Genomic DNA, 23,335 nt, shown 5'->3' with positions numbered 1-23,335 from the left:
AATATTCTTATATCGGTTTGTCAGGATTTGCGCTTTGAAATTTCAAATAGTCAAACAAGCCCAAATTCACAAGAACTCTCCGCTAAAAAAAAAAGAAAGGCAAGCGTTTCGGTTGAGGCTATGTGTGTTTGACAGGTGTAGTGTTTAATACATATCAGAATATTATTTCTATAAATGTAAGTTTATTTAACTTAATTAAGAAAGTTTATTAATGCATTCTTTTTAAAATTTGTTTAACTCTTTCTAATGTCCGTTAAAGTTATTTTTGTAATATTTTTAATAAGTAATAGACAAAATGCGGCAAGTTATTTTTGAGATCGTAAGACTATTTCTTATTGAAAATATTTTAAAAAATTTAATTAATGAACCGTATAGATATTTTTAAAAATTTTTTTATCCGGTTTACTCTGAAATGCAATTTTCTAAGAAAGATAAACTTAAGATATCTCAAAATAATAGATAACTCAAGAGGATTCAAAGTTTCAAGCCTGGCTTTTAATTTAATAGTTAAAAACGCCCACGAGTAGTCTTTTATTGCATTCCTTATCTTGCTGTGATTTTGTTGATGGTGCAATACCTTTTCCCCAAATTTTGTTTTTTATATTCTAAAAATAATTTTTATTTTATTAGCCACCTAAGTAGGAGGCGACGTTTAACAAAATGAGGTGTTATTAGTGATTTTTTTTTTTTTTTTTTTTTTTTGTTAGATAACGAAGAGAAAAAAGCAAGTTTAATGAATATTGAAATAACGCCTTTTTTCAACGTTTGTGTTGTTTTTTGAGATATTTAGTATTTTTCGATTGATAAAAATTCTCAAAAAACCAAAATATTGATGGGTAGATTATATTACTAACAATTTAGGTGCCGAAAATCGATTTTGTTTTTCTAAAGTTTATGCGTTCCATTTAGAAAAGTTAGTGAAGAAAGTAGTTTTGCGAAATGTTTTATTTCATGGTTGGGTTTTAAAAATTTAGATTTTTTTTTTTAAATAATTTTAAAATTTAGTTGTTGAAGAAACCGCAAGACTTTATTTGTTCAGTTTTTGTATTTTTATTTTAAGAATCGTTGAATTTGTATATATTTAATTTTTTTATATAGAGACTTAAAAAAGCGCATTTTAAAATTGTGTTGTTCTTATACTTAATTTTGTAATTTTTAAAATAACATTTATCAAACCGTTTTTTAAATTAATTTTCTTTATTTTTCCGGTAATGTTTTATCGTATAGATATTCCTGTTATTTTTTATTATTAAATAAGTGATAGGTCAATATATTCGAATATATTAACCTATCACTTATTTTCTCTTTCTCTTTTTTCTTCTTCCAGCATGAACATGCTCAACGGAACATGTAGTTTCGACTATATTGCTGTTCTGGATGGTGTTTTTTTAGTGATTGTCATGCTTCTTTCGTTATTTCAAAACACGATTATATTACTCGTCATGTACAAAAAAACAGCATTCCATACACCAACCGACGTGTTTCTCGGCTGCTTATCTGTAGCTGACATCTTTATTTCTCTTGGACCGATTCCTCTTTGCTTCGCAGTTTATGTTTATTGTTGGCTACCAGCTCATGTTTGGAAAGTTTATAAAATGATTGATATTCTAGCAAATATTACCTCTATAACCTCACTGTGCATTATATCTTGTGATCGTTTCTATATAATTTCATTTCCTTACAGTTACGAACGAAATATGAGAATTAAATACGCTCTTTGCATTTCTACGGGTATTTGGGTGTACGGAATAACAATATCATTAACGTGTTTATCTATGTCTGAGCAGTCCTGTGTCTGGTTTGTGCTTACTACCTCTTATTTTATTCCAACAATAATCATGATCCTTTGTTATGTAAAAATTGCAATTGTAGCTAAAAGACATGCTAAGCATATATTTTCTCATCAAGTTAATAATACTTCGAATTTGGTAGAAGCTCACCTTGACAAAGTCGGTGTTGAGGTGATCAAAGAAGGAGTTACTGATAAAGCAGAATCAGCTAGTGATCTTAACAGGCTCTTTGTTCAAAAAATCTATAATCGAAAAAATGATATCTCCATTGTGATGACTAACTCTTCCGTTGAGTTGGAATCCTCAATTACTTTATCTGATCATTTTTCAAAAAAAGATCATTCACGAAGTAAATCTTTATCAACACCTGCTAAAATTAATTTCTTTGACCAGTTTAAAAGAAGAACAAGTATTTGGAGAAATGAAGTAAAAGAAAGATTTTCAGTAAAAATTGAACCATGTAGGATCTTAAGTAATACCAATCTTGCAACAAGTCAATTAAATTTAAATGATGGCTCTAATTCGGAATACCAGCATATGAAAAAGCCATCTATTAATTTAGAAGCACCAGAACCTGTAGCATTAAAAACTAGTTCAGAAAATCGAAATGAGTGTAGTACCATGGAAACTCTAATATACTCAGATTCCAAAGAAGGTAATAAAAGTAGTTTAGTAGAAGTTGTCCCCCACCTTTCCCCTTCCTCTAATACAGCTACATCTCGCAATAAAAGTTGCTCCATAGGCTTGTTTAATGTTAACAATCTCCCAGATGAAATTCCAAACTTTTGCATAAATTCAATTAGTCAAAAAGAAAAAAAATTTTGTAAGTCTCCCAAAGAAAATAATAATGTTCGTACAAGTTGCGAACGTAATTTTCTAACGCCCCAATTAAACAATAATGGTCTGAGGGTGCCAGAAACTAAAAACCTTTACTTGAGCAGTATGAGTCTTCCGGATCTATCATCAAATGTTAAGTGCAGCGAAGTTCCAAAACCTAAACTTGCGGAAATATATTTGAACAGAGACAAATTAATACCTTCAAATAATCATAAAAATTCCATATTAGTTCTGAAAAGCGAAGATGATAAATGTTCAAACTACAACTTAATAACGCTTCCTCTAAATATTGAGTATTGCATTTCTACCTCTCGAATTAACAGAGCGAATTCAGCACCGGAAATAAATAGAGAGAAAAAAAACAGTACTTTTGCATCAACATTGAGAAATCGATATATACTGCTTAGTTCAGCGATTCCTTGGCAAAAGGAATCGATTAGAATTTTAGGGCAGATTCGTAAGTTACGAATGGAACTTAAAGCTGCTCTGATGTTAGCAGCGATGATGGGATTATTTTTATGTCTTTGGACGCCTTACGTTGTGTTTATTATACGACAATGGAAAGATGGTGTGTTCCTTAAAAGCAAACAAGTTAATATTGAAAAAATGAAATACTATAAGTTTATATATTATTGCAGTGCTACAGCTAACCCAGCATGTTTGGTTTTGATGTATTCAAAATGGCGTCATGCTTTTACTTCTATGGTAAGAGCCCTGTGGAGAAAAGAGAAAATATGAAAATATGGGCATTATTTTTATTATTGCCGTTTGTAGCAGTTTTACTTTATATATTGGGTTTTGAGAAAGTGACTTTTTAAAATTTTGTTAGAATATTAGCTGTCATGGACATCATTTTGTGACTTGTTGACAAAACCACGTTTTTTATAAAATTGACTTTCTTTAGCAAATGCTTAGCTTCAGTTTAGTTTCCTGACTTTTTTTTTTGCAAATCTATATTTTATTTTTCTCTTAGTGTAATGACAATTTTCAATTTCTTTTATCACTTCCACCATTTTAAAACTTATTCTTTTTACTTTAATTAGTAATATCATTTTTATTTTATTAAAAACTATAATACTGACGTATTTTCATGACAAAAGGTTGTGGCTTGTTGATATGGACTCTTTTGGGTTAATGTGTGTGGAGTTTATTAGAAACTATTCATCTTTTTTTACTTCTATTTACTTAGAAAAATATTTTGGTATAAGTTTGGGTAATTTGTCTCACACTGATACATTAGAAACAATTAAATTAGAAAAATGTATCAACTAGCCCTGGCCTCCTTCTAAACTTAATGTTTTATTTACGTAATGTGCGTCATGATGATCCCGTTTCTTAAACAGTTAAAAACAAAAAAACTTATCATTTTTAAAAACTTATTAGTTATATTTATCACTTGACAATAACACTGCTTGATTCTAAAACTCATAATGGCTTTCACAGAAAATCTTTTTCATTTCAAAATATCAATCTTGATAATTTTGGTATGAACATTAACATTTTAACATCGAGATATTTTGATATCAATATTTGATATGAAGATAATTTAGCCTTTTTATCAAATTTGATTTAAACAAATATCAACTGTGTTGCTCTTATGAAACGGATTTCACCATCGTTTATTTCTGTTGAATAGTGAAGAATATTCACTCTAAAATAGCATAATCCCACTTTTTGACGGTATATGAATTGCGATCATTTCTGTGCTTATAAAGTAAACTCTACGGAATGAGAACGAGAAAAAATCTCATATTCTGACTGTTAATCGTTTTTTTAAACCATAGAAATGAAAGTCCGTCAATTTCATTCAGACTTGTGCTGATAATTCATTTGTTTTCTATTTATCTTGAATACCTTTTGTATTACAATACTCCTATAGAAAAATATGGAAATGAAGTTATGATTTAACATTTGTAATATTTTTCTTTACTATTAACGCATGAAACTAATAAGATCGTCTCATTTTAACACTAAATATTTAAGTAAAATATTATCGAAAAGATATTTAAATTGACTATCATCGAAAAAATTGGTGAATTACTGTGAATTTTTTGTAACGTAGCAAAATTAATATAAAATTTGATTCATAAAATTGTAAAAATGGCATTAGAATTATTATTAATCATGATCCAAGTAAAATGAGCTCTTTTTAGTTAATCTTAATTTAATCCTCTTTTTTAGCTTTTTAAAATTTTACTGAGTTCTAAAATCACACAAATCCATTTCATAGAGACATCTTATTTTAGTACACAGGAAATTTTAGTTTCTTTTTACACCATCTTTATTATAACAAACTTTTTTACAGTGGTTGCAGTTTTTTCAGTAACAAAAAAATGTTTGTTTTTTTAAATGAACACAGACGGGCTAGCTATTATTTTGAAACTCATAATAAATTATTTGAAAAATTTTCTTTCTTTTAATCAGCAACCTTAGGTTTAGTATTGGGAGCAAATACGTTTAAGAAAATGTAAGACTTTAAAAACTCCTATCAAAGTCTTCAGTTTTATGTTCAAGACTTGTTTTAATTATGATTTAACAGCTTCAACGAAAGTACAGTCACATTCTTCCTTTTGTAAAACGCACAAAATAAGCTTCGGAAGTCACGCAGAACAACATAAGAAAGCAGTTAATCACAAATTCATAAAAGCCATGGACACTTTTAGTTATAAAAGAACCATCGAACATGAGAAGTACAGAAAATGAAATCTGCTGTAGTGAAGTTATATTTAATTAATGTCTAGTGAACTTATCATTTCATTGTAATTTATATATACATCACAGACATTTTTCCTTAAATGTTTATTTTTTAATAAGCTATATAATAAACTGAACCATGGGGGTTACTTTTATCCAGGACGTAAAAAAAGTTCATTCTTCTTTTTTTTTTCTTTTTTTATTGTAAAACTCCCAGGTTTCTGAAAACTGCTTCTATTTATAATAAATGAAAATTCAGCAGACAACTTCAAAGTTGTGTTTAGAAAAACGCTAGTTCATCCTTTAGATTCTGAACCCTTGTTGAACTGTGTTATATATGCTTTAACATTCTATATGCTTTAATATTATATATGCTTTAATATTAGTTAAGTATGATGTGCTTCTTTTTTTTATTATTACTTTTTACTTTGTACAGGTTTGGACCGAAGTAATCCCAAGTGGGAATAATTTTGGTCGCCTCAAATAAATATTTAACCTCTAACCTATTTGTCTTTTCAATAATTGTTTTTCAGCTTTTTTGCCGGGCGTTAAATCTGCTTTAGCGTGTTGCTATAGTTTGCTTTATCTTGATTTTCTCTATAATAACATTTACTTTTAAACCATTATTAAAAAAACATTTAACTGTATATGATAACAATTTTGAAAGTACATATTATTGAAAACTACTTATTAAAGTATGCTAAACCCATCCATCTTTTCCAAAAGCAAGGTGTCTGTCGTATTTTACTTTAGGCTTCTTTTCAAATGAACCAAATGCTTCATCTAGATTTCTCATTAAAACCTTCTCAATTAATCTTTGGTGATTTCGGGGAGTGTAACCATCTCTCAAAGAACGCGCTATTGATAAAAACTTTATTGGAGTTTTAGAATAAATCATTTTCAAAAGGTTTTTTATTTCTTGTCCGTTTTCATTTATCTCTTCATCTGATGTTAAATGAATTTGATTTAGACTATCTCCAATTGCAATATTTCCAGTGCACAAACCAAAGTGCGGTTTCCGTTTTAAAACAGGACTCGAAGTAAGACAATATTTGAGAATTGAAAGCGCCTTTAATTCCTTTAAGGAGCAGTTATAAATAAATTCAGTAAACGTTTTCAAAATAAGATGCGTTGGTTCTACTTCATCTATGTGTTCTTCGCATGGATAAAGTGTCTTTAATAAAAGAAGAGGATTTGATATTATAGGCTCTACCAACTTTTCGTTAAGGTGATTTATTTTCGCCTCGTATACAGCTTTAAACATGGCTCGGAGAGTCTCTTCACCATTTTTTTCATCTAAAACTGTTAATGGGCAGATAAGATTGGAAATGAAGTCGTTACACCAGTCTTGAGTAATTTCAGACAATCCTTGGTCAAGGAATGCCTGTATTCCGCTTTCAGTTCCAAAAAAATCTTCATCAATATCCACTATAAGTTTTTTTTCCTTCTTTAAATTAACATACTTGCCAAAATTTTTTTCGTTTAAAGCAATATAAGTGAATTCTTTTAGTTTGTGACAGTTTTCGGTTTCAACGCTAGTTGAAAATTCGCCTTGGTTATCTGTAATGTTTGCATTAACAAATTTGGGTTTATTTCGGTCTAAATAATAGCATCGAATAGAGGTAGTTTTTCTTTTACGCACTAGCTGATCACATTGGCAAAACGTTTTTTTACTGTTATCTTGACGATACATCCATCCGATATATGATTTGTAAAAACGTATATACTCGCTATTTTTTAACCATGTCGGCATTATCCATACCACTTTTTTAATTAAACCGCTTATAATTGCAGAAATAATAAAATCATCATTGTTTTGCATTAAGGGTAAAAACATTCCCTTAAAAGGAGGAATTTTATGAGTAAACCTAATGACATCATCAGACTGCTCTGGAATTCCCATATCTGAATGTGCATCAATATGGATCTATAAACAAATGAAAGTTGTAAAATAAACTTTTTACCGAGTGGATCTTGATTTCAGAAAAGTTCCTTTTCAGTTTTCTGAGATCAAGATTTAAACTGAATTTTCTGTGTTCATTTTATTTACCAGCAGATTTCCTTCGCTGCCGATTAAGCCTTCCTCAGCTGCTTGATACCAATAAGGAATCACTAAACAGTTCAAATACTAAATGATTACAATAGAAGATTATATGCGATAGAGAATATATGTAATAGAGAATATATGTAATAGAGAATATGTGTAGTAGGAAAAACCAAAAACAAAGCAACAATACAAACAATAACAACACTAACACCACTACCAACCTTCGTTATGCTCATCAACAACCACAACTGATACTTCCAATTCAGACGGCTTCAAGAACCTTTCTTCTACAGAGTGGTTAATAATTATGTTGTCCTGATTATTTAAATAATGAATACTTAAATAGGTAACGAGTAAGGTACTTCCAATCAAAGTTGAAAAAAAAACTTTGCGACGCACTCGGATAGGCATTAGAGTTTTTCGACGTTTTTAAACAAACCAATTTTTATGAAAAACGTCCTCATGTAAGCTTCAAATTTCAAGCTGTGCTTTTGTTGTTAACTTAAATTCAAAAAGTAAATTGTTTATTTTTTGTATTATACAAGTTTGTTTAAGTTGTAATTCAATCTGAAAAATAAACTCTCAATAAAGTTTAATATATTAAGAAATAACATATATTGAATTAAATTTTACCTATTTTTGGTGCATCACGAATTTAGACATGTACTAGTTTTCAGAAAACTTGCAATTAAGCATGAAAGTAGTTTTTCTCTCTCTCTCTCTTTTTCTCTCTCTCTCTTTCTCTCTCTCTCTCTCTCTCTCTCTCTCTCTCTCTCTCTCTCTCTCTCTCTCTCTCTCTTTCTCTCTCACACACACATTGATGCATCTACTGAAGTTATTTGGATAATACTTTTGCTCAAAATTTTACTTCTTTGAGGTTTTATCTTTTATTTATCCGTCTTCATGTCACTGAAACCTTTCTTGGGTTTTTTTTCATTTAAAAGTTACTTCTAGAAATCGAAACTAACTCCTTTGAATGAAAAATATAAAATGAATACCTGAGAATAATCTGCTGCTTTATTTATACATTACCAGCTGCATGAGAGCCTTTTCAAAATATAAAGCTCGCATATGAATAGCAATCATTTGAAATTTGTACATGTCAAACTAAGAAAATGTCAAATTAATGAATGTGGGTCTTTACGCTTAACCGAAGAACAAAAAAAATGGCGGTGGTCCTAATCATTTAAATAAAAATTACTCTAAAATGATATTTTGCATTAAAATATTATTTAGAAATCTTTTTTATGTCTAATAAAGTGTTGGTCTTATAGTTTCTATCTACGCAAGCAATAGATTGGTTTGCATTTTTAACGATATGGTGTAAACCACTTGATATTAGTGGTAAAGTGTGATATCAGTTAAGAAAATTAAAAATAAAAAAATTTTCTGAACGTTTTATTTATTGCTAATGGAGCATTATCTGGATCTAAATAATTTTTTTATTATTGCAAAAACCTTAAGGATCAACTACAAGCGAAAAATCTCATATGTAATTTTTTGAGCTCTTAAAAAATGAAGGAGATAGAGGGTGTAATTCTTAAAAAATGAAGGAGATAGAGTGGTGTAATTCTTAAAAAATGAAGAAGATAGAGTGGTGTAATTCTAGTATAGTAATTCTGGTATTCTTAGTATAACTCAAACTTGTTAAATGTAAAAAGAAATTTCACAAATTGAGTTTGTAACGTTAAAAGGTTTTTTTCAATATTATTTAAAAAATTTTTTTCAACAAGTTTCAATAAAACATTGATATAAATCAACTTGGTGGTGATACTATGTGCTATGATATAATAATGTCATAGGAGCGATTTTCTAAAAGATATGCATACATTTAAATTTTTTCAAAAGAGCTTTAAAACATCAAAACAAAACAAAAAAATGTAAATAATAGATCCCTTTATACTTTGTTGTGTAATTAATCTAAACTAAAAAAAGCGACCCCTATCAATAAACAAATGGTAAAAAATAAGAGCACTTTCTTTTAGCAAAATTAACACATACTGAGGCGTGCAAAGGTTTCTGGCCAGTGACATATCGAACTATAATGTATTTTAATCTAAAGTTTTATAATCACTATGAGATGTTATTATGAAATATAGAAAAAAAAAATTAGGAAAAAAATATCTATGTTCGTAAATGTATTTATTATTATAATTTTTATATTTACATGTGCAAAAGTTTCCGGTCACATAATATTACTTTGACGCAGTAGGGCGTTCAAAGACGCATTTACAAACAATACTGCTTTGAATATTCACATTTAGTTCATAGAAGGTCGTGAGAGCACAACCATGGCTCGGTATACGCAAACTTAAGTTTTTGCGAGGGTAATAGAATATTCGTGAAATTGCTGATGTTATTACAAAATACCATTGTGGATATGGTTTAAAAAGTCGTTCACGTAGTGTAAGACCAAGAAAAATATCTAAATAATTAGATTGTATTATTAACGCAAATCAACTCTGAATGTCAAGAAAACTGCTGTTGAAACACGAAAAACTGTGCCGAAACACACTGCTGCCGAAAAACACGCGAACTAAAAAATGAAAACCTGGCTAAATCTAGTCGTGGTACTATGACGCGAAAGCTAGGTGATATAGGTATATTAAAAATATTAATCTGAAAAAGAATAAGAAAGGCTGATTACAATTCGGCAACGATTACTTAAACTGGACAATCAAAAATTGTTTTTTTTCAGACGAATATAAATTTTTTCTTTTTGGAAGTAATGGTACACAATTGTACAACGTCCTTTTTGCTCGAGAATTGATATTTGGTACCAAATTTCAACTGTAAAACACGGTGGAGGAAGTGTGATGGTTTAGAGAATTTTTCTCTACACAAGGAATTGGTCCATTGGTTTAATGGAACTAAGAATGCTGCTACTTACAAGAAGACACAATGCCGCAGAAGTGGAAATTTCAGTAGAATAATGAGCCCCAAACACACATCCAAGTTTTTCTTCAAATGTAAGAGTTTAAGCTGTCCTTCTCAATCATCAGACTTAAACCTATAGTAGAACAGATATGGGAAATAATCATCAAGCTCGTTAGCATAGATATTCAAATCAAGCCACATTATTCAAATCATCGAAGGAAGAATGGGATAAATTCCACCTGCTGGTATTAATTGCTTAATTGACTCAATTCCACATCGTTCTGAGTCCGTTATCGCTGCAAAGGTTATGGCTACAAAATATTAATATAACGATACAATTATAGAACATCTAGACTTGTAATTTCTCTTGAAGTACAAAGTGGCTGAAAACTTTTGCACATGTAAATATATTAGTAGTAGTAATAAATGCATTCATAAACATAAATAATATTCTTTTGCTATATTATTTTGTCTCCTATATCTCATACTAACATCTCCTCATTATTATAAATCGTTTGTCTTTTAATGTTACTGGCCGGAAACTTTTGCACGCCACTGTATACTCACATACTCAAATAAAAATAATTTAATTTAGTAAGAGCGGTTTTCAGGAAAAAAAACTTTCTAAAATGTGATTCTCATTGGGAGGGCATTTGACTAAGGGGAGGTGCTTACTGGAAACTAAAGACGCTTATATACTTTTAAAAAGTGTTTTGGGAGGTGTATGTGGAGAGACGACACTTGTTAAAGATTATGCTGAATGTATTCGTTTCCATGAAAGATAATATTTTTCGACGAGACAAATTACATTGTTATTGAAACGGAAACCGAAACAATTTTCTTTGTAAATAAGTTATAAATAATGCACTTGCGTCGTCCTTAAAGGCGTCATTACCTATTTTAAAACCGAAAATGATCTACTTTATTGAGTCTCTAACTAAAAATTTTAAACTATATGTGGTATGGACAAAAAAATAGAAACTATAAGTATATAAATAACACAATATTCTTCATGGAGTTACTATATTTGTATGTATGTATGTATGTATGTATGTATGTATGTATGTATGTATGTATGTATGTATGTATGTATGTATGTATGTATGTATGTATGTATGTATGTATGTATGTATGTATGTATGTATGTATGTATGTATGTATGTATGTATATACACACTAAATACTTGCACAGTGATACATTAAAAGCTTCAATCTAATTTTAAATATTAACTAAGTTCATATAGTCACTATGCATATATACATTAATAAAGCAGTATGATGAAAAGTTTGACATTTATTATTTAAAAAAGGAAAAGTTCAGAAAAACTAAACTTTTTTTACTTCTATTCTTTTTAAGTATTAAAATAATAGCTGATGTATTGTAGTTTGTTTGATTTAAGCATCATGTCTTTAATATTATGTTATAAATTTTACTAACAATCTTAAAGTTTTTTTTATTATTATGTTTTAGTTGTTTTATAGGTGTTCTTTAGCTAGAAATTAAGGACAGTTAATGTTGTTTACAATGGGGAAAAAGAAATCCATAATGGAAAAGTTTGTGACAGTTTCTACAAGGCTTCCATTAAAAGCTCGCTTAATTCTTTGCCTTAGTATTCTTATTGTAATTGTTGAGTTGTTTTCTAGTTTTATTAGTGATGGTTCATCATCTGGATTATCTTTCGGATCATCATATGCAGTACCTAAAGTTTTAAAGCAGCTATCTTTAGTTGGCAAGATTCGTGAAAGAAAGCACATTAATGATTCTACTGAGAATTTATCAGCAATTGAACTGCAAAGAAAAACTACATTTGAAAACCAAATAGAAGCTACTGAATTTGGATTAGTTAATATTAAAAAAAAGCCTAATGCAATTTTGCTTAAAGAAAAAAATACCACTAACTTACACGGTTCTAATATTTTGAAACAAGCTGTTTTTAGTCAATATAATTCAAAGGTTGTTCATAATGTAGACATTGGCAGTGAAAAATTACATAATTCTTCAACAAATTACTACAAGCTAGTAAGTTCAATTGACTCACAATCTTCTGTTTAGCCTTTAGTAATAAAAATTGTCTCTCTTGTTTGTTTGAAAAGATTCATGAAAAATATATTCTTTTGAAGAAGGTGCTTTACATTTATTGTACTAACAAAACCTTTGCAAACATATATTTTAGATTTAAAACTTTATTTTCTAAAATTACAAAGAAGGTTACGTAAGATGAGACTAAAATCATTGTGCTTGCAAGTTATTTATGGGAATTAGAAATAAAGTTAATTGTATTTATCTTAAACATCATTGCTGCAATGACTTTGCAGTAAAAAAAAAACAATTAATTTAGTTTTTAAAAAAAAGTTATTTTTTTCCAGCAAATTTTATAAAATTACTTAATATATAAATTTTAAAATATTACAGTTTGTCAATTTTACTTAGTTTATCAATTTCTCTTAGTTTAGTATTTTCCATATAGGATAAACTGTACTGATTTTATAAGATAATTTTCCCCTGTGTCTGCTATTCTTAATGTTTTGATAGTTTATAGAAATTTGATTTGTAAATTTCTATGTATCTTTATTTATATTTTATTTTTATGTATAATACATTTTTTCAGAGGCTTACAAAAGTTTTAGTTAATGTCTTATTATTACATTAACAGTAGATTAGTAGTTGTCTATAAAAAAAAAACTTGAGGTTCGATCATGTTTGTTTCTGCCTGTGAGATTACTGCATTTATTAATCATTTAAATGATTTTTTCAAAATGTTAGCAGTTTTCCCTTAGTCAGAAAATAACTTTTCTGAAACTTTTTTTTTTTAATTTTATTTGCCAAAACAAATCTTAAGATCTTATAAAGTTTTTTAAGGCTCATGAACTATTGGAAGGTGACTTATTTCAGTATTTTTACAACCCATATTTGATATTTTTTCAAAAAAATGGTATGTCTTCGGAAAACTCAATAAAATTGACCCCTTAAAAGATAAAGCAGTTTTTAAAGAAGGTATTATAAAATTAATTTAAATGATCAAATTTTACAAATGACATGAAATAAAATGCAGTTGTATAATTGTTTACTTAATAGGATCCCCTTATACTAAAAAATTATTAGTTAGCATGTGTATACCCAATATACCCAATAATTGGAGCTAATGTCTTAATTTGTAAAGTTTAAAGTACGACGCCTTAATTTTTAAAATTACAGATTTATATAACAAATCAGAATTTACTTTAACTCAGCCACATCTAACAAAAGTTAAAATTGATTTGTAAATACAACTTCGGCGCCAGTCCTACAGCATGAAGTCCTGAGGCATCCTGCGTCATTTCTTGGGGGCTCAAAAAGCATATTTCTTTATGTAAATTATACTTATACATATTCGTGTGCACACTATTAACAGATTATAACATAAATATGAATTAAATCTTATTGATAATGATCCCGGGAAAGCATTATTTTTCAATTATCTGATTGACTTCAACATATCGTCGATTGCGGTGATTGGAGCGTAAATCAAGTATCCTTTATCAACAACCGATAGCAAGAGAATCATAAAATACTAATATTTCTACTAATAATTTTATCGACATTTTTGTCTGCTGTATTCCCGAATAGCTTTAATTTAAAGTTGTCCAAATTTTGGGAATCGTGAATGTTCAATAAGGGCACAAACCACAAAGTTTAGATCACTAAAATGACTTTTGAAAGCCGTTTCTTTATTACTTCATCTAAAAAGTAAATGAACATTTTTATATATTTTGTATATTTATAGAAGATTTTCTTCTGACCTGTTTAAAATATAAACTAAAAATCTTTAAACACTTGAGAACTTGACATGATTTTTTGAAATTCCTTAATTTGTGTTTTTTGAAAGTGACGAAATCTTTCTATCATTAATTTATTTAATTATTTTTTTATCATTAATTTAGTCGGAGAAGGACTGTTTGGTTTAGTAAATCAGAATAACCGGTTCTTACTTATCATAAAAAGATATCCTTTTGTGGTGGTCTAACATTTGAATAGCTTTAGAATGCTAATTACTAAATATGATGTAATTACACATATATACGCGTGCGAGACATACCGTGGTGTGACCTAACAAAGTCCTATACTTTAAGAAAGTCCTAATTTAAGAAATGACAAATTCGTATACATAAAATAAAAATTTAGTGAACAAAATTTAGTTATTTTATCTAACTAGATATCTAGTTAAAACAACAAAGTTATTTTCCGCAAATGTTTCCTTTATATATACGAAATTTGTCATTTCTTAAATTAGAACTTTCTTAAAGCATAGGACTTTGTTAGGTCAGACCACGGTAATTTGTTTTTGTAAGCTAACTTATTTGATTATATATTGGCATGCGTTTTGTCTGCGTGTAATTTTTTGCGATTTTTCTAATGCTGCCTCCTAGTTGACAGCATTAGAAAAATTTTAGTCACCTTTAAACTTTATTTTGAAAGTGGAAATTAAACTTTAATTATCTTTTTTTAAAACTTTTTCTCAATTTTATTGATTAGAAAATGTCACTAATTCTTTATAGAATACCGTCAACTGCGTATACTCTACACAACTAGAGTTACTTGGGACTAAAAGATAATTTAGCTCGATGGCCCTGGTATTGAACTAAAGTAACGTTTTCATCCCAATTTACCCATGTTGTCCCGAGCTAATCTTGCTGTTCCAAGTTGACCTTGCTATCCCAAGTAGTTGACAATATAACTAAAAGTGAGAGTAACACACCCTTAGTTATAATAGAAAATTCCCCTCCCCTCCTTCCTTGTGACACCTATATTCAAAATGCGTAAAAACTCATCTGATACAAGAACACATCGCACATGTATAGTTCCACTACCCTCGTTTATGTTTCTGTATTGGCCTACTGGAAAAGCTCTTTTGTTTTTATCGATGGACTGGATTAATAACAAAATAATCACTTCAATAAAATTACTTTCTGATTAAAAATATCCTAAAAGATCTGAATGTCATGAGGCTAGTTCCTTAAGATGGAGTGAGTCGGTTGTCATGTTTATTCCTTTTTTCTTAAATAACTTGCTACTGTAATTCTTTTTTTTTTTTTTTTTTTTTTTGATAATAAAGAATTTTTAAGAGATATTAAAGTTTTTTTTATGGATATTTTTTTCGGGCTTGAGTTTTTAAAATAAAATAAAATAAAAATAATAAAATAAAATAAAAATAGTTTCGGAGGTTTAAACAACATTCGTTACGCCTTCCCTAAAACATTGTGCTTCGATTTGCCGTCGTGTATCTCATCTTTATCAACGATTTTTTCTTATGACGATTCATTAAGTTGACGGCGTTCTCTTAAAAACTACAAAACATTTAATTTTGCTTTAAGAAATTGAATTAAAAAAATTTTCATAGAAAAATGTTAATGCTTTTTTATTACTGTTTTATTATATATATATAACAGTAATAAAAAAGCATTAACATTTATATATATATATATATATATATATATATATATATATATATATATATATATATATATATATATATATATATATATATATATATATATATATTGTATTTTGTATTGCTCTTTTTTTTCAATAAAAGTTTGATCGATAGAATTTTACTGTCTTCTATATTAACCTATTTTATTTTTAGCACAATAATTATAATTTTATACCAGAAAAGTTCATAAAAATGGATTTTTAAATTATAATGGGATAATGAGCTTCATAAAGAAAGACACTGGTTACTCTAGAGTGAGTAAAAAAATGTTTGATTTTTAATATATTTAATAATTTCAAAAGAAAGTTTTATAAGATCTTCTAGAGAAAAGTTTTTAAATATTTAATTTGTTCTTGGTAAATATTAAAATTGTAAACTATCAACAATGTCTGACAAATGGTTGGTTTTGAATTTATAGTGTTAATATTATAACGATTGATTTACTCGAAAGTAAAAAGATACATCGAGTTTAAAAAAAAAGTCACAAAGATCAAAATCTTAAAATTAACAAATTCTGCAGCTTCTAAAAAAAGCATATACAATAACAAAATGAACTAAATTATACTTCGATTAGAAGAATAAGATATTTTATTTAAAAAAAACAACATGTTCTAACAAATAACATTCATACTTTGAAAATTATTAAATTATAATTATCCGAATTACCAATAATCTAACATAGCTTACAAAGTAATTGTTTCATAAAATTGTTTACTAATTTATAGTACTTTAAAACTGTATGAAGCAGCTTAAGTTTTTATGTTTTGAATGTTTCATGCAGGTTTCTAAAAATAGCAGCTTTTTTTTTTTTTTTTTTTTTTGCCCTAAACACCCATGTTAAAATACTAAGCATGATTTGTTATAAAGCATCAAAGTTTAGTGACTTGCCCCTACCTCACCTACCTCACCTACCTCACCTACCTCACCTACCTTACCTACCCCACCTACCTTATTTACCTTAGCATTTGTATTCTCTAGTTGTAATATTATTACAACACTTAAGTGACATTAAATTTTTTATGATTTTATTGAAAAAGGACCAATTTTTGTTAGTTTAGTATTTGTACTGAAAATGCTCATAACCATTAAGTTTTACTTTAAAGCTGCGTACAGTCAAAAGAGTTTTGTCAATCTATCTTTTTATCATACTGAACTTTGTTTAAAAAAACCCAAGTTTTCCTAAAATTTTAAACTTTTAAAATGTAAAATATAGCTTAATAATTTTTTTTATTTTAAAATATTTACAATTGTATAGAACACAAAGTATAGAAAATAAAAAAATTTTAACATTCATAAAAATCTAGTGTCTGTATTGTTGTCATTAAATATTTGTAACATGATAAAATTTTTATCCTTTTTTTTATATTCTAAGGAGACCAAACTGCTTTATGCATTTATTGTTATTCTATTTTTTTTACTTGTGCTAGCAGGTTCCTTTACTGACTGGCAATGATGAGGATAGTGAGGAAGAGCTGTAAGCTTTTATTAAATTATTTTACAGTTCTAAATGAGATTTCAAAGAGGGATTTCAAAGATAGCTCCTGTTTTCTTTATGTTTGAATCAATTACTTAATATGTGTTAAACCATTTTTTCAATTGAAATCAAATTTATAGCAATATTGTCATTAATAAATACCATTAGCATCATGATTGTTTCTAATTATTTATATATGCCAGTACAACCTGCTGTTTTATTACATCAGTTAAATATTTACATCTAGTTCGTTAAGGAATTCGTTTTGGAATTGAGTTCCAGGCTTTTATTGTTACTGTTTGTTCATCAATGTTTATTGACTTTTCTTTAAATAAAAATATAGATTATAGCCATAAAGGCAAAATATTATTTTAGTTTTGTGTATATGTATCTATTTTATCTTCAATTCCAACTATAAGTCAAGTTTAATATTTCTTTTAGTTTTGAGCGGGTTAAGAAAGGCCCAGCACGAAAAGACAATGCAATTACCAAAGTCAAACAAGAACTTCAAAGTACTGTAAATTTAATGAAGAATAATCTGCACAAAGCCATGAACCGTGGTGAAATGCTTGAAGATCTAGAATCAAAATCTGGTTAGTGAAGACCATTTATACACGCACACACATATACACACATATATGCATGTATAATGGTTAATAATTATTACCTGTCATTATATACCTATTGTTCTAAAAAAAAAAAGTCACAAGTTTCCAATTGATTGAGTTATTACTTGATTTTATTAAAATTGAGTAAAATAAATACCACTCTACTACTCATTCAGCTCATTGCATACATGACAGTAAACAAAATTCACTTTTATTTTTTCAAGCTTCTCAAAACATCTGTTGTATTTGAACAGGATGCTGATTGTCCTTTCATTCTATGACTTGTCATAACTTTGATGAAACAAAGATCCCAATGGTTAAAGCAATTAAACCTTCAAAGTAACTTTGCCACAAATTTCAGCTGATGCACAAGAAGGCTCCAGATTTCTTTATAGCAATTATTATGACATTCTGCTAAACACTAAACATTCTTGTGTGCTTTCTTTAGCATCATGCCAACTATGGGATATAAGATAATTGTAGAATAAAAATGACAGTTTTTAAGTGGCTCAAATGGTCATAAATGACACTGGTAAGTTCATCATTGTATCAAAACACTTGATTTTCAAGGAACAAAAGCAATATCTCTTGTAAGTAGGAAAATTAATTATCAAAATTATTAAAAGCATAGAATTGATTGTGGAAATGCAAACAAGCAGGCTATTGTAAACCGACTTGACAAAATTAATAACACAAGTTATAATCCATATTGTTAATATGGCATAATAGTGCCTATATATGTATAGATATTTTTTCTGACACAAGTGTCAGATGTAGTAAAAATATATTTCTTTACTAAACTATAATTAATTCTACCCATTGAGTAACATGTAAACAATTCATTTTCAATGGTTGTTTTGTAGAAAGAGTTGGCGCTGTCCAAATCAGAATGTTTTGCAGTATATTATAACTAAGAGAGTAGGTCCTGCCCAAATGAGAATGTTAATTTTAATTGCCGTCCTAAGAGCAACCTAGAAAATATTGACAAAATATAAGTTTATGATTTTTATATTAGTAAAACTAATTATAGCATAAGTTTAATATTTTTTCATAAGTATAGTCTCTAAATTACTTTTTTTTAAATCTATACACAAATATGTGCCTCAAAATATTTTCTATCTTTATTATACTTTCATTTTTCATTTTTGTTTCACTTTTGATGTAATATTACAGTTAAGTTATTCATCTTAGAACTACAATTTTACTGAAGCAACTTGTTCAAAAGTATTAAAAACTTTTTTAAGTCATAATCATTTGTTTTGTTTATAGAAACCTTGGAAATGAATGCCAATGAATTTAAATCACGTTCCACTAAACTAAAGAATAGAATGTGGTGGCAGCAATGCAAGGTACAGTATGGATGTCTTTATTTTCCACTTTTCACAATGTTAAAATTTGCAAGGAGAAAGCAATAGGTTTTTTTTAATGTTGATTTCAGTTAACTTTTTTTTGTAGAGTGTTTTTATTTAAAAAGTAAAAAAGATTTTGATGATAATGTGTTTTGATGATAATGTGTTCATTTATAACTCATCATAGTTATATTAGATATTATGTCAAATTTTATATTTAGATGAAGCTAATATTTGGACTAATAATCACTGCTGTACTTATTGTAGTGATAGGTGTTCATTTTGTTGCTAATTATTTTACAATTATACTATTTATTATTAAATAAGATCTATTATGTTAGTATTTACTATTTTATTATTAGGTAAATCTCCTTTTTAATTTGCAATTAAAATGCACTCATATACAATTATTGTCATTTTTAAGAATTATTAACTATTAGGTTGCTATTTTATTTTGCAGTGTCTTTGGTAATGAAGAATAAAAAACAGTAACCTTTTCAGTATGTTTTTTCATTTTTATGTGTGTTATTTTATTTTAATGTGTTAAAAAAGTTTGTGATCTTCAAAATAATGTGTTTTGAAGAACTTTGTAACTTTCTATAGCAGCTTTTATAGTTGTTAATTCTTTGTTATGACTGAATAAGTTTTGTCAGCGTTTTTCTATTTATTCTAGTTATGATGTTTCCTCCTGATGCATTTGTTAAAGTAGAAAGATTTTTTAACAACTTGTTAAAAGCAATATTTTTTGATGCTAATTATTCTTCTTGATATTTTTATCCTCCTTTTTTTCATGTATAAGTTGTGTGAATGGCTTTTTTTTCTCTGACATGCTTCTTATAAAAAGAATGTGAGTTTGAGAAATCCAACAGCTTTTAATATAATACTTCTTTCATTTTTATGAGAATGTGAATTTACTTAGATGTTAATGCAAATAAGTTATTTATGAATTTCTTCAAGTGTAGTTTATATAATTAATTTTTGAATGTAATCTTAAAGGCAAATAAATTTTTCTTTCATGTAAATAACCGTGCGATTTTTTGAGAATCTTAAATTGAATATATATGTATGTGTGTATATATGTATGTATGTATGTATGTATGTATGTATGTATGTATGTATGTATGTATGTATGTATGTATGTATGTATGTATGTATGTATGTATGTATGTATGTATGTATGTATGTATGTATGTATTTATGTATGTATGTATGTATGTATGTATGTATGTATGTATGTATGTATGTATGTATGTATGTATGTATGTATGTATGTATTTATAGAGTCTATTAAAACTCTCTAGCAATAAATATTCTACAGCTACTTGTTAGTATTCATCAATTAGGAAGTAAGGAATAGTATGACAACCAAACAAAAGACGAACAAAAATGGGACAAAAAAGTCCAACAAGAGTGACTCAGAAAACCAAACGATTAGTGACGACCAAAAAGATGTTAATTTTCCCAGAATAATTGCAAGGATTTGGGGTTTAATATCTGGAATTTGTAAGTAAATATTAAGTTAAGCCTTGTTTAAATAGTTTTAAAATAATTAAGATAAATAAGAGTTTTCATCGTTCGTATTTTATTTGTTTGCAGCTTTCATTAATTTATTGCTAATTTTTCGTTTTCATTGCAGCTTTCGTTAGCAACGGTGGGTACCTTCTGACAGAATCAGATCGAGAGTCTAAACGCTGTATGATTGCTGGTGCCTTAATGATGTATTTACTATTATCGTGTAATTCTTGTTTACATATTATTAAAATTATACGTGAAAAAATCGCGTATGTTATAAAATATGTATTTTAAAATTTCTAGACTAATTGGTATGGTTATTATAGTCATGGAATGCATTTGTTGCATGTGCCCTGGTAAAACGAACTGCTGTGAAAAGCTAGATAACAAGTTTCCTTTCTGGGCAAGAGGTCTTCTATACATATTGTATGTATGCTATAATGTTTCGTAAAGTCTTCTTGTTCACAAATACTATTTTTCCCAGTGTATAAAAAATTCTGCGTAGAAAATCTTCTCTCTACTAGATCAACTATTCCAGTGATGGTACTCTGCTATGGTGCGAAGACACTGATATCTTCTATTATGGTTATGTTCTTGGGACTCATTTACGTATTTCTAACCTGCATAGTGAAGTATATAAAAAATTTACGGTTGATTTTTAGTATATGTTAATAAAGCTATGCTTTTATGATTTTATTTGACGAATAATATTGTAAAAATATTATTTACCAAAAAAACTTATACGAGGATGGTATTTGATTGGTTTAGAAGCAAAAGATATGAGCGCCTTAGAGCTCATGCTCAACAGCGTTTTCGTGAACAACAAAAAGCCGCAAAAGTATCATACGAGACCTACTCCGTTACAACTAATATCCTTAACGCTCTTAAACAAAAGAACGAAAGCGTTCCAAATCGAGCAAATTATTCAAAGCATGTGTCAAGTTAAAAGCGTCAAGTTAATAGCGTCTGAATATATTCAAAAATTTGAACAAGAAGTTCAGTTAAGTTGACCTTGAATCGAATTTTTGGTACTTAAAGTAAAAATAATACACTTTATAAGTTTATTTTATTTACATAGAATGAATTTCAGTACGCGATTATTCTTTTTGATATGTATCTCTTACTGAAATCATAACGGATTTTTTTTTATTACTTATTTTTAATTACTAGATAGAGTAAATCTGCGTCATTATTAGTGATTACAGGCAAAATGTTTATCGCTTGGATATTCTCCTAAATAATTTGCTTTATTCAAAAAATGGAAAACTGTTTAATATCAATTTGTTTTTAGATAAAAAAGAACATTTTTAAAATTTTTTTATTGTTAATCGAAGTTAAAAAGGTTTCACATTTTGTATGGAATTTTCAAAATAAGATTTTATGCATTTCTCTAAAGGGCTGTTCAGTTCGTAAGAAAGCCGACTAAACGTCTTGTCGGCTTCCGTATGAACAATCCTTTGATTTTTAAAAAGAAAAGTGATTTTTTTTGTAATTAAAAATAAAATTGAGAAATTTCTGTTTTACTATTTTTATTTATGAAAGTAATTCTTTTTACTAAAACTTGTTTATTTATTAAATGTCTTTTTTTGATGACATAAAAATTTTTAAAAGTGGATTTGTTAGCTGTTGAGTGTTTTTACAGGTTTTCTCTACCTTTATCTCTGAGTTTTATAAATGTGTTTTTGATCGTATTTCCTTTTTCTGTGTGCTTTTATGTATTAGGTGGTCCAACATTCCAACGCTCCTTTTTTCTTTTACGTGCTTTGAGCGCACAATTTTCACGAACCAACTTGTATTTTCACAAACCAACTATTTTTATTTGTATTTTTTTTTTGGATTTCTTTTTTTGAGCGTTTTATTTTTTATACTTTTTGCTTAAATATTAAAATAGCTGTTAAAATATAGCTGTTCAGTATGTTTATTATAATTTTTTTTTTCTAGTGTGGTTCCATTCTCTTTATCTGAGACAACTTAAAAGGTTTAAAGTTAATTGGTTACAATAGGTTCGTATATAATATTCAAATTTAGCAGTTAAACTGTTTCAATGCAGTTGATAAAATTAAAATGGAAAAGATAAAAGGCCTTAAATTGAATTCTGTCCCAAATTTTCAAAAAGAGGTGCACATTCACTAATACTGTCGAATCTTCAGATAATGCTGTCAAATGTACTCGTATGTTTATTTTTTTGATGATCAAGCTTAAGATGGCTTCTTACTGTCCTGTTTAGTTAATCTAAAAGTAAAAACAATAGTGATTAGTATTCATTCATGTTCCATTATGGAGTATATGCGTATCAATGTTCGTGATATACATATACTCCATAATGGGACATGAATGAATACTAATTTTAGTATCTGAAAGACCATAAAAACTCTCAAATGTATGTAGGCTGTTTTAGTTATACCACAAATTTGAGATGCTTTATAACCCACTTAAATTATATTCAAATCGAAAATTTCAAATCGAGAAATAGGGATTTCGTAATATCCTTTTTGTTTTTTCTTTTTCTTTTTTTTGTTTTTTCATAATGTGACAAATCATTGGCTCACTATTACGGTTCTATGTTATATGAAGATTGTTTGAGAAGTTTGACATTTAAAATCAGCTCAATATTAAAGTTATAAAACTAATAAGATCTCTCGGTATCTTCTGACTTAAACATTAACCCTTTTCTTG

General features: G+C 28.0%; 6 protein-coding genes across 12 annotated transcripts in view; 5 read left to right on the top strand and 1 right to left on the bottom strand.

Annotated features, from left to right (window-relative positions):
- Window positions 1-759, top strand: part of LOC145181210 (HORMA domain-containing protein 1-like) — a 30,361-nt gene extending 29,602 nt beyond the window's left edge. The window contains exons 29-30 of the mRNA XM_090099672.1: window positions 25-135; window positions 708-759. Coding sequence (XP_089955798.1) covers window positions 25-132 — 108 coding nt within the window. The 3' untranslated portion in view covers window positions 133-135; window positions 708-759. The remainder of the gene's footprint in view (window positions 1-24; window positions 136-707) is intronic.
- Window positions 760-818: 59 nt separating this feature from the next.
- Window positions 819-3,553, top strand: LOC149883032 (uncharacterized). Its single transcript, XM_090099671.1, has one exon. The coding sequence runs from the start codon at window positions 1,329-1,331 to the stop codon at window positions 3,363-3,365; it is 2,037 nt and encodes a 678-aa protein (XP_089955797.1). The 5' UTR covers window positions 819-1,328; the 3' UTR covers window positions 3,366-3,553.
- Window positions 3,554-5,719: 2,166 nt separating this feature from the next.
- Window positions 5,720-8,808, bottom strand: LOC145181893 (uncharacterized). The gene is made up of 4 exons (XM_090100894.1): window positions 8,002-8,808; window positions 7,590-7,869; window positions 7,372-7,433; window positions 5,720-7,248 (listed from the first exon to the last, which is right to left on the bottom strand). The coding sequence occupies exons 2-4, from the start codon at window positions 7,777-7,779 to the stop codon at window positions 6,022-6,024; spliced, it is 1,479 nt and encodes a 492-aa protein (XP_089957020.1). The 5' UTR covers window positions 7,780-7,869; window positions 8,002-8,808; the 3' UTR covers window positions 5,720-6,021.
- A 2,082-nt stretch (window positions 8,809-10,890) lies between these two features.
- Window positions 10,891-12,866, top strand: LOC149883031 (uncharacterized). The gene has a single exon (XM_090065494.1). The coding sequence runs from the start codon at window positions 11,759-11,761 to the stop codon at window positions 12,296-12,298; it is 540 nt and encodes a 179-aa protein (XP_089921620.1). The 5' UTR covers window positions 10,891-11,758; the 3' UTR covers window positions 12,299-12,866.
- Window positions 12,867-15,848: 2,982 nt separating this feature from the next.
- Window positions 15,849-19,915, top strand: LOC145181698 (vesicle-associated membrane protein 4-like). Of its 3 annotated transcripts, none has more exons than XM_090065376.1 (7): window positions 15,849-15,970; window positions 17,147-17,190; window positions 17,632-17,783; window positions 19,068-19,147; window positions 19,369-19,420; window positions 19,608-19,647; window positions 19,821-19,915. In XM_090065376.1, exons 1-6 carry the CDS (start codon window positions 15,935-15,937, stop codon window positions 19,637-19,639), a joined length of 396 nt encoding a protein of 131 aa, XP_089921502.1. In that variant the 5' UTR covers window positions 15,849-15,934; the 3' UTR covers window positions 19,640-19,647; window positions 19,821-19,915. The 3 variants fall into 3 exon arrangements, with proteins under 3 accessions (XP_089921502.1, XP_089921501.1, XP_089921503.1); XM_090065375.1 differs by having other exon boundaries at window positions 15,859-15,970; window positions 17,144-17,190; XM_090065377.1 differs by lacking the exon at window positions 19,369-19,420 and having other exon boundaries at window positions 15,859-15,970; window positions 17,144-17,190.
- Window positions 19,916-20,364: 449 nt separating this feature from the next.
- LOC145181673 (calcium channel flower-like) lies at window positions 20,365-22,557 on the top strand. Of its 5 annotated transcripts, none has more exons than XR_016444532.1 (5): window positions 20,365-20,650; window positions 20,784-20,865; window positions 20,963-21,085; window positions 21,165-21,291; window positions 21,428-21,584. XR_016444532.1 is itself a non-coding variant. In XM_090065372.1 (5 exons), the coding sequence occupies exons 1-5, from the start codon at window positions 20,506-20,508 to the stop codon at window positions 21,603-21,605; spliced, it is 630 nt and encodes a 209-aa protein (XP_089921498.1). In that variant the 5' UTR covers window positions 20,365-20,505; the 3' UTR covers window positions 21,606-22,552. The 5 variants fall into 5 exon arrangements, 4 of the variants coding, with proteins under 4 accessions (XP_089921498.1, XP_079912936.2, XP_089921500.1 ...); XM_090065372.1 differs by having other exon boundaries at window positions 20,784-20,882; window positions 20,986-21,085; window positions 21,184-21,291; window positions 21,428-22,552; XM_080056810.2 differs by having other exon boundaries at window positions 21,184-21,291; window positions 21,428-22,549.
- The last annotated feature ends 778 nt before the right edge of the window (window positions 22,558-23,335 follow it).

This window comes from Hydra viridissima, unplaced genomic scaffold (assembly GCF_058129835.1).
Source record: "Hydra viridissima isolate aposymbiotic clone 2 unplaced genomic scaffold, HvirCarnegie_v1 scaffold_10, whole genome shotgun sequence".
NCBI classification, from domain to species: domain Eukaryota; kingdom Metazoa; phylum Cnidaria; class Hydrozoa; order Anthoathecata; family Hydridae; genus Hydra; species Hydra viridissima.
The sequence above is the reverse complement of the archived record's forward strand: the minus strand, read 5'-3'. Positions and strand labels throughout refer to the sequence as shown.

Excerpts from the sequence above, each read along its gene's own strand:
- LOC145181698 (XM_090065375.1), top strand. The coding sequence starts at position 15,935 with ATGAGCTTCATAAAGAAAGACACTGGTTACTCTAGA. Across the intron at positions 17,784-19,067 it reads AGATCTAGAATCAAAATCTG|AAACCTTGGAAATGAATGCC; the intron begins GTTAGTGAAGAC and ends TTTTGTTTATAG. Across the intron at positions 19,148-19,368 it reads TGTGGTGGCAGCAATGCAAG|ATGAAGCTAATATTTGGACT; the intron begins GTACAGTATGGA and ends TTTTATATTTAG.
- LOC145181673 (XM_080056810.2), top strand. The coding sequence starts at position 20,506 with ATGACAACCAAACAAAAGACGAACAAAAATGGGACAAAAAAGTCCAAC. Across the intron at positions 20,651-20,783 it reads GGGTTTAATATCTGGAATTT|CTTTCGTTAGCAACGGTGGG; the intron begins GTAAGTAAATAT and ends TTTTCATTGCAG. Across the intron at positions 21,086-21,183 it reads AGAGGTCTTCTATACATATT|ATCAACTATTCCAGTGATGG; the intron begins GTATGTATGCTA and ends TCTCTCTACTAG.
- LOC149883031 (XM_090065494.1), top strand. The coding sequence starts at position 11,759 with ATGTTGTTTACAATGGGGAAAAAGAAATCCATAATGGAAAAGTTTGTG.
- LOC149883032 (XM_090099671.1), top strand. The coding sequence starts at position 1,329 with ATGAACATGCTCAACGGAACATGTAGTTTCGACTATATTGCTGTTCTG.
- LOC145181893 (XM_090100894.1), bottom strand. The coding sequence starts at position 7,779 with ATGCCTATCCGAGTGCGTCGCAAAGTTTTTTTTTCAACTTTGATTGGA. Across the intron at positions 7,434-7,589 it reads TGTTGATGAGCATAACGAAG|TGATTCCTTATTGGTATCAA; the intron begins GTTGGTAGTGGT and ends TGAACTGTTTAG. Across the intron at positions 7,249-7,371 it reads GCAGCGAAGGAAATCTGCTG|ATCCATATTGATGCACATTC; the intron begins GTAAATAAAATG and ends ATTTGTTTATAG.